Consider the following 9,453-nt stretch of genomic DNA (forward strand, 5'->3'; position numbering starts at 1 on the left):
ACTTAGTCTTAAATATTCATGAACTTTATAAAATCCAAGCTAATGTCTTTCTTGGGGGAGTTGTGAGATACCTTTTATACCTGTTTTATTCTAGTCAGTCCAGGGGCTAACAGTCAAATCCACAATTCCTTTTAGATATTCCTTTCTCTTTAGACTTCACTGTAGGTGATAAGTGGAGTCTGCTAACTCCTTTGGGAGAGTTACACTCAATCTCTTTCCTCTGAATCATCTTGACTAATTGAAAGGTCTTCTTAGAACCACACTGATCAGTTCACAAGTTTTTACAAAAGAAGTGAGAGTCACATACTTGAGTGGTCCTTGCCACAAGCTGAGTTTTAAACTATGACTTAAGGACCTTGTCAACTGTATTTTTCACTGGTTTAAAATGTGGATCATCAAAATTAGTGGCTCATAACAAGAGAAATTTTTCTTACTCACATTACACGTCATTTCAGAGGTGGGCTAGGACTCAACTCCACACCTTAATTCTGGGAAGAAGTCATGATGGGAGTCGCTAGGTTTGTTGGAGAGAGAAAGGAGAAGGGAAGTTGCCATTGGTGCTTCAAGCTTCTATTTAGAAGCTTGTTTTGTTTGTTTTTGTTTTACATATTTTAGCTAGTATGTTACATTTCTACTCATATTCCTTTGGCCAAAGTAAGTCAAATGGCCAAGCCTTTTGTATGTATGACCTTCCTATAGTGGGCCCAGGAGGAAGGACATATAATATGTATTTGCAACAATACTAAGTCTACCACCTTGCTGAAACAGGAATGTCAATCACTGAGTTCAGTTACTCCTTCATGGACACTCCTGCAGGACTCTGTTACATAACACCTCGCATACACTTTGGTCAAGGGTAAAGACTTGAGAGGGGGACAATTCATTGGCAAATCAATGTAGTCTGACTCAGAGAGCAGATTGGACCAATCAGCTTCCTTTTCTTGGGAATTTGAACCATGAACTATTGAGTGAGGCAGTAAATGAAAAGAGCTGCAGAAGAAAGGTTGTGATGCAAGACACAGATTTAGAAGTCTCGGCTAACCAAGATCCTGGTACCTGCAGGATGGTAGCAGCCAGGTCAGAATTTCAGCACAAAACCATCCCTTAGCTCCTCACTGAAGCTGGCTACCCACAGGGAGGGGTTTGCACAAGGGGCTATGAAATCTCCAGTGCAAGGCCCCCTGTGCTAGGTCAGCTCCAACTGGTCGCTCACCTGCTTAAGACCTCTTGTGGGCCCCTGAGATCACTGGCAAAGTTCCAACAAGCCAGCATTCCAGATCTCACTTGGCTATTTAGCCACTTCTTCCAGGATGTTCTAGACAGCTTCCTGGGCCAGACAGGTAAGCAGCCTTCACAGCCTTCATGGGTGATGCGGTCCAGTGTGGCCAAGCATAAGGCACATGGACAACCAGCTGCACAGATGCAGCCCAGCTTCTGCATGGACTTCGTCATCTATAGCAGACCCCAGTAGGTGTCATGAGCTGTGCAGTTTCACTCCAAAGCTGAGGGAATAGACAAAGAAGGCAGAAGGCAGGATTCTGCCTAAGGTGCTGGCAGCAGGGGAAGAAATGGAGGATCAGGGAAGCTCAGAGGTCCTGCGTCCAAATCGGGCTTCTACAGTGGCAGGATCGCTCTAGTCCCAAGGCTCCCCATTGCTCCCATCAGGTGGGCGCCCAAACTGCATTTGCACACAGCTGAGAAGGAGCTCTTTCCTGCAGGTTTCTAGAACTTCATCTGTAAACAGGACTCATGACCCCAGGGGTGGGTACCCTCCCGGACTTGCGCTGCTTTGACTTCAGCAACTGGGGAGCTTGCTCCCAGCAGCCACTTACTAGCCTAGTGCCTTCCGTGGCTTCTGGGGGTTTGATCAAGCCCCTGCGCTGCGATCCAACCACTTTTGCGTGCGACTTGCCGAAGCCCCGCCCACATCTCCGTCTAGTTGCTAAACCAGGACAGTCACTTCCCTAAACCAATTGCCATCTTCCCTAGGAACATCCATTAGATCCGCGGGCCAATCGTTTTCTGGTTGCGGCCAGGCCACATCTCCGCCACGCCCCACACAGCTCCTGGCACCGCGCACAGGAACCCGGCGCAGGCGCAGTGTAAGTGTCATCCAGGGCCACCCAGAGGCACGGCAGGCGGGTGCCAGGGGAATGAGGACTGCAGCAGAGCGCCTGCGGTTGCGGATTATTGAAGCCCAATGTCCCCTCCGGTCCTTCCCCCAGCCTGAGACCAGGTCCAGGGGCGGAGCTGAGAAGGCATTCACCAACGTCACTTCCATCTATTGTAGGCTGGCATTAACCCAGCACCAGGTTATGCAGAAGAAAGCGATACTGTGGCAGCAGGAACCTGTGGAGTCAGAACGGATGGGTCCAGGTTGCAGGAACCCCGTTCCCAGGCCCAGGTCTGAGTCAGGCACCACCACCATCAAGGGTGGGAGCCAGGAGCCAGCTTAGCCCTGAAACCCCATGTCTGGGGAAAGGCACCACACCCACCTCCAGAAACTAGGTAACCCTACTAGGAACCCCTAGACATTTATATTCTAGGGGTGCCTCATGAAAAACAGGGGGCAAGCTTCTTCGCCTCTTTGCCTCTACTTGCCTCTCAGCCACTTAAGAAGCAGCTGTGCTCAGCTGAGCCATGGCTCTCCAGCTGAACTCTGAGTCAAAGACAATGCCTTTTCCAAGGCTCTGGCCTGCTGTTTCCTCGGCCTGGCCACGCTTTCCCCAGCTTCTTCCCAGAACTGGCTTCTCTCACTTAGCAATCAACTTGAACATGTCCCCTCTTCTACTCCCCTCCCCCAGCAGGCCCTTCCCTGCAGGTTGTATCCAAAACAACAGCCTTCAATTACTCAGATTTCTTTGCCTCTTCCTCCTGATCTTAGGAATGCCCACTGATGCCACACACACCTCTCACCTGTATCCCAGTCTGGCCTGGCCAGACTCACTTCTTCAGGGTCAGGCACTCACAGCAGTCTTTCCCCAGGACAGTAAGTACCCAGCCAGATGTGGGTGTAACCCCCTCCCCGGCGCCCTATTCCTGTGGGAGAACAGAAGGGCCATGCCAGTTGGCTGTGGGCTTTGCACTAGGATTGTCTTCTCTGCACCTGCCTGGGCCGATATCTAGGATGGTCAAGGGGAGGGGAGGCTAGACACCTGGAGGCCCTGGCCCTTCCAGAAATACACACACACGGGAGTTTCCAAGCTCTCTCTTTTTTTTTTTAATTTCTTACAAAACCATGTGTCCAAGCCAAACAGGACACTGCATGCCCTCCCCCAGGCACTGTGGCCCAAGCAGGAAGGCCCCCATGAATTAATGGCTGCCAACCCCAGAAGAACCGTCTGCCCCTGTGCATGGGGCGAATATGGGGGTCCGGCTGGAGGCTCTGTCCTGCCCTCCCCAGCTCCTGGGAGAGAAGGCAGACCCTGGGTCCCCGGTGCTCTTAGTGCCTACAAGGGAAGGAGGGAGAAGAGGGTCTGAGGGGAGGAGGACAGGCCGGGGCTGGGAGGGCAGGTTAGGGACAGGCCCACAATATCTCACCGAGAATGTGCGAAGGTATCAAATCAATGAGATGGAAATGATGATCACCAGAATGAGGGCAGTGATGGACAGACAAATGGCAATCATAAGTTTCTTCTGCAGGAGAGGAGGGCAAGTGTCAGGGAAATTCAGGTGGGGAAGGAGGGCCGCCAGGGTCAGGGAGGGGTGGGGAGGCTCACCTTCCGAGCCTTCTTCTGGTGCTCCAGGGCATTCTTGACATGTTCCTGCCCACGTTCCACGTAGTCAGCTGAGGTCAGGATGTTCTTCTCAATCCGGTTGATCATCTCCCCCTGCTCAGAGGAGGGGCAGTACAAACTGCTGACAGAGACATGGAGCAGGACCACATCTGACAAAGCTCACATCTCGGGTGGCTGCCAGGCTTCCTCCTCGCGTGGACTGCTGCCTGCCCAGCTTCCTTGCCCCACACAACCTCTCTCTGTAGTGGCAACTTGGAGCCAAGAGCCAAGTGCCTTAAACGGCTCATACCTTTCCACGAGGGCTAACTTTTTGCCCTCACAAGTCTGTCTGAACTTGCGTGTTCTTCTGGGCCTATCTCCTGGCTGCTGTGAAGCCCTGGCTAATCCTACCTCCCCCTGACACTGCCAGGACCTAGTATTCCAGCTGAATGAAACCCCTTCCCCATGAATTGTGGGTGTAAAAGGGCATTAGTTATACACAAGTGATCAGTTCCTCCAGGACAGGGCTGAAAGTTCACCTCACCCCAAAAACCAGAGCCAGGGAAGAATGCCACCGCCCTCCTCGACCTTATACAGATTTCAGGAGGCAGGCTTCTAGGGCACAACTTTGACTGGAGCTGTGGGAAATGGGGTGGAAGTGGGTGGTGGAAGAGCCAGGGATGGGGCCACAACTGGGCTTAAGTGGTGCAAGGGTGGGATATTATGTACACAGGAGTGGCTGTCAAGGTAGATGTAATTCTGGGGCACAGCTAAGGACAGAGGTCTGGGCCATGGCCAAGCTTGGAGACAAACAAAAGCCTCAGAGAGAGAAGCTAAGCACCCAATGAGGTCGACAGTCACAGCTGGGGTTCTAACTAAACATGGCCTCACACATCTGGGACCTGGGGTGCCCACCTGCATCTCCACCTCAGTAGCCAGGAAAGTGAACATTTCATGAAGTTCACGGATACTGCGTTCAAGCTGCTGGATTTCATTGTGCCGGGTCGAGATCTCATTTAGTGCCTGTCGTGTCACCTGAGTGTCCTTCAGTATCTGGGGAGCAGATAGGAATGGAAGGGTAGGTCACAGGAAAACCAGCAACAGGTCCAAGGTTCCTGTTGAGCTATAGGGCAACCACTGGACGCAGAACTGAGGCTGGAGCACCGAGGACAGACTTCAGGCACGCTAGATGTCCCCTTCTGGGAGTGGAGTATTCCCTCCCTCAAAAAAAAAACACAGCCAGGACTTAGCAAGCATGGGTGGCCTAGCACAGGGAAGCTAGCTGCAGCCACTCACATTGGACACAAACACCTCACTCTGCCCGCTGTCCAGCATTTGCTCCAGCTCCTCATCGGACACCATTCCAGCATTTGCTGTGAAGGAAAAGTCCAGCTCAGTGCTGGGTCAAGTACCCTACCCCTGTGGGACGGGCGCCACAACTCACTGATCTTCAGCTGCCTCCGAATCCGCTCCACGTTCTTTTCTCGGTACTCGGACTGCATGGTGTTGCACTTGTTGATGAGCTCCACAAATTGCTGGGACAGGATCCCATGCTGAGGAAGGGGAATAGAGGCTGGGCACACCCGGGAGGATCCCTGCCTGGTCTGGGCCTCAGCATCCCATTGGAACAGCGAGTTGACAGCTTGAGCTGTTAAGGTGCCGGCTGCCTCGATGGCCTTGAAAGGCTCCCAGATCTCTCACAATAAAACCCAAAGCCTTTTCCAGGACCCGTCAGGCCCTAACACGCCTCCCCCACCTCCCCTCTGCCCTCATCTCCACCACAGATCCCTTACTCCCTCCTCCTAGCCACAGAAGCTCCTTTCTCCTTCGAGAACCAAGCACACCTGCACTAATGACCTTTGTACTTGCGGCTCCTTTGGCCCAGAATGCTTATCCTTCACAAAGGCCTATAGGATTTGTTCTCATATCATCCTCTAAATGAACATTCCTCTATGTACTGAAATGGCATTTTAACTTCTCCCGGCCCCCTCTTAATAATTATTATAGTTCTAAAATATACAACTTATTTATTATGGTGATTGTCTCTCCCCACTGTAATATGAAGTCCCACAAGAACAGGGGTCTTTGGTTCACTGTTGGGCCCCAAGCAGCTGGGAAAATGACTGGCACACATTAGATACTTAAATATTTGTGCAGTGCTTGCTGAATGCCAGCCTAACTGCTTAGAGGAGAGGCATACAGTGTGGCTGGAGGCAGCCTGTTGCCGAGATGGCACAGGTCCTCAGCCTTTCCCACCCATGATCATCATGGGCTTCCTTAAATCCCCTCTTGCCTTTTCCTCCTGATACCTTACATGTGCTCCTTCCTGGGAATTCCAGCTTTCATGGCTTCAGCTGCACCCTTTAAAGATGCCAAACTGTTTCATCTTTAGTCTGGGGTCATTGCTGAGCTCAGGATCCACTACTCAGTCTCTTACTTTCAAAAACTCCAACCCAGGGCCCTCCCTGGTGGCATAACAGATTAAAGCACAGCACTATGAGGCTCTCCTCAGTCACTGCAGCACAAGTTCAATCCCCGGCCAGGGAAGTGGCCCATATGGCACAGCAGACCTCTCCTGACCCACCTGCTGCTCCCCTCAATGTATTTCAGTAGATCTGCCTGTTCTCCTCCTTCTTCTGTCTCTGGTGAAATCTCTCTCTCTCTCACACACACACACACCTCCACCTCTGGTCTATAGCCCAGTTCTTGATCCATAAATAAATAAATCTCTAAAAAAAAAAAAACCTCCAAACCACTCTTCCGTGGGCACCCAGAAGGGGCAGGTTAAATCACTGCAAATCTCCTTACTAAGATATTAATTCAGCACCCTTCCCTCTGCCCCCACCCAGGAAAGTTCCCTTTCTTGATTTCTTGAATTCTGCCTATGAAGCAAAGCATATGCTTATCATGTGGGCAGGAAACCTTCCAGTCATTTGACTTCTTCCCTGGACAGAGCCATCAGCTGCCATCTCCTACTTGTGTGCTATCTTTGTAGCCTGCTCAGCTCCAACTCCCCATCTTGCCTCCTGCAAAGACTGTTTCCCACAGTTGAGCCCAGGTCACGTCTAGGGACTCAGCAACTTCTCATTGGACAGAGAAGAAAACAGAGTGTTATAATGGATGGAGAATCAGAAGATCTAGTGTTTTGACCTTTTCCTCTCTGAACCTTAATTTCCTTATCTGAAAAACCATCAGGTTGAACTCGATGATCTCCAAAGACCTCCTTTCCTATGCTGCCATCTAATATATAAAACACTTGCTGAAATGTCCTAATTCTGGGAACAACAAACCCACCTGGGTTTTTCTCATTCTCGTGTTGATCGAGTTATAATTCTCCTCAGCTTCCTCCTTCTGCGGCTCTATGACTGTGGGAAGACATGAAGACATTGGTGGGGAGGGGGTTTGGTGGCTCCTACAAATCACTCGCTCACCAGGACACAGAGTTTGAGTCATGTCCCAGTCACATGACGGGGCACATGATAGGAGTTTCCCAATAAATATAATTTATAAAAAACGACAAATTCTGAGTCTGACAGGAGAAAGTCAACTTTTGTTTGAAATACGTCAGTGAATTCCCATGGGATGTAGAGGCCTCCTAACAAAACCCATTCTTCCTGCCCAAAGAATTCAATTTGGGCAGCAACGTAGGAGTAAATGGCTTCACTATAAATAAAGGAAGCTGAGACAGTCATGGACTGGAAAGAGAGCTTATAGGGAGAAGCCTCCTGTGTGACCTAGCTACATCACTGCCTTCTCTAGGTCACACACTCCACAGGAGTTTGGCAGGACAAGGGGGATGGCTGTCTCTGGTTTGGCAGGACAAGGGGGATGGCTGTCTCTGGTCTTAGAAGCTCACCTTTCAGCTGCGACCGGATCTCCCTTCCCAGCTGTTTGATCTCTTCACGCAGATTCTGCAGGTCCTGCTTCATGTCTGAAGAGAAGACCATAACTCTCAAACATCAGCCCCTACCTCAACAAACCTCCCTGGGCACCATCTGCGTGGAACTACAGCCCCCACAATCCTTTTGGCTGAGCATGTGTTTTGTACTCGGTTTCTACTCACTCTCCTCGGGAAGGGGCGTGGCCAGGATGGTGACCTGCTGTTTCTCTAACTCCCGGACTTTACTCTCCAGCTTGTTAATGGTCTGCCGAATGGTCCGGACCTGAAGGAGGGGACCGAGAGGGCCGAAGGAGATACTGAAATCCTCCAGACTGCGCTGCCCCTCGGGTCCACCAGTGCCCTCGTCAGTCCGGGCCAAGATCCCAGCCTCTTACCTTTTGAAAGAACTCATCGTCCGGGTTCCCCAGGCGCGCGGTGCCCGGGTGTACCACCAGCGCGATGCTCTCCTCGTCCTCATCGTCCGAACTGTCATCCCCCTGCCAGGGCCGAGGTCACTCGCATCACTTCCCTGCTGTCGTTCTAGCTCCGGACGACCCACGGGCTTCCGGGTCTTCCCTTCCTGGCCTTCAGTCACCCCTCCCCGCTCCAAGACCAGGAATCCTCCTTGCCAGCAAGACCCCACTCCGTCCTCCCACCACCCCAGCCCTGCTACCCCGACTCCTCACCTGTCTCAGCTCACGGGTCCTGTCCCGCATGGCGGTTCCAGCTCCTTCCCGGCACCTGAGCCCAGAGGGCCTCCAGATCCCAAGTTTGGAAGTCCTAAACCCCACTCACACTGACACTCCCCTCCACTCTCACACTGCGGATCCCAAAGCCCCCCACGGATCGTCAGAGGCTCAGCCCCTAGCACCATCCATAGTCAATGGAAAGGAGCTGACCTCGGGGGCCCCCAAGATTCCACAGGTTGGAATTCCCTTTTCTTTCCCCGCCTCCCGCTCCCGCAGCCGCGGCCCCGCCCCCTCTGGGGCGATTTTGGGCATGCGCACCGGACAGCGTCTCATCCTCGCCCCAGGGAGGGGCGGAGGTCGGAAGTGGTGCCGCCCCAAGCGGAAGTAAGACTGCCAGGACCCGAGACCCGCCCCCTTCACAGGAACTGTCGCATCTTCCAACGGAAATCTAGTTGCCAGAAGGGGTGGGAGTGCGTCATTCGTACGTCATCTGAAAGGCCCTGTATCTCACATCACCCCATGGTGCCCCCGCGTCACGTGACCCTCCCGGTGCCAGCCTCGAGGACCACAGAACGTGACGCTTTAACTGTCACGTGTTTCGGCACTGTCAACTTCGCCTTTGGAACACTCTGCTCCCCACGCCGTCTGCGGCGCCGGAGTTACGCCCTTACTGCCTCCCCCGAGGCGGGGAGGGGGCGCTGACTGCCCCTAGAAACCTTTCTTGTGGGTGGAAGGAACCTCGCTGAATTCTGCTTTATGGGGGTCGGCGGAGGGCGGGCCGGGGCGTGGGCAGAGTGAACGACTTAGAATGTGGGGCTGTCAGCATCAGGGGACCTTGAAATTAAAAAACTAATAAGATCTAGCGTAAGAACTGCAGGGTTTTGTAGGCAGAGAATGTGGGGGTGGGAAGTGACCTCACCGGAGGCAGAAATCTCTTCTCCCGCATACTCCTGGCGCAACCTCTAACAGGTGGGTGGCTGGCGCCCTGCTTGAACACTGCAGTCCCACTGCACTCATCACTTTCTGAGCAACAAGACCATTTCAGGGCAGCTCAGGCTGAGAAAAGTGGCTGTATTACATCAAGCAGTCTGCCATTCACACACACACACACACGCACACACACCACTACCTTGCACCTGGGTCTGCTCTCTGGAGCCCACAAAAAATC

The 9,453-nt window shown here is 52.5% G+C and overlaps 1 protein-coding gene across 1 annotated transcript; it reads right to left on the reverse strand.

Annotated features, from left to right (window-relative positions):
• Positions 1-3,178: 3,178 nt before the first annotated feature.
• STX4 (syntaxin 4) lies at positions 3,179-8,623 on the reverse strand. Its single transcript, XM_004691966.2, has 11 exons — positions 8,283-8,623; positions 7,992-8,093; positions 7,780-7,879; positions 7,573-7,647; positions 7,011-7,081; positions 5,161-5,269; positions 5,013-5,089; positions 4,632-4,769; positions 3,720-3,830; positions 3,541-3,636; positions 3,179-3,449 (listed from the first exon to the last, which is right to left on the reverse strand). The coding sequence occupies exons 1-10, from the start codon at positions 8,310-8,312 to the stop codon at positions 3,559-3,561; spliced, it is 891 nt and encodes a 296-aa protein (XP_004692023.1). The 5' UTR covers positions 8,313-8,623; the 3' UTR covers positions 3,179-3,449; positions 3,541-3,558.
• Between the last annotated feature and the right edge of the window lie 830 nt (positions 8,624-9,453).

Source organism: Condylura cristata, unplaced genomic scaffold (assembly GCF_000260355.1).
Source record: "Condylura cristata isolate star-nosed mole 26May11 unplaced genomic scaffold, ConCri1.0 scaffold00032, whole genome shotgun sequence".
Classification (NCBI taxonomy): domain Eukaryota; kingdom Metazoa; phylum Chordata; class Mammalia; order Eulipotyphla; family Talpidae; genus Condylura; species Condylura cristata.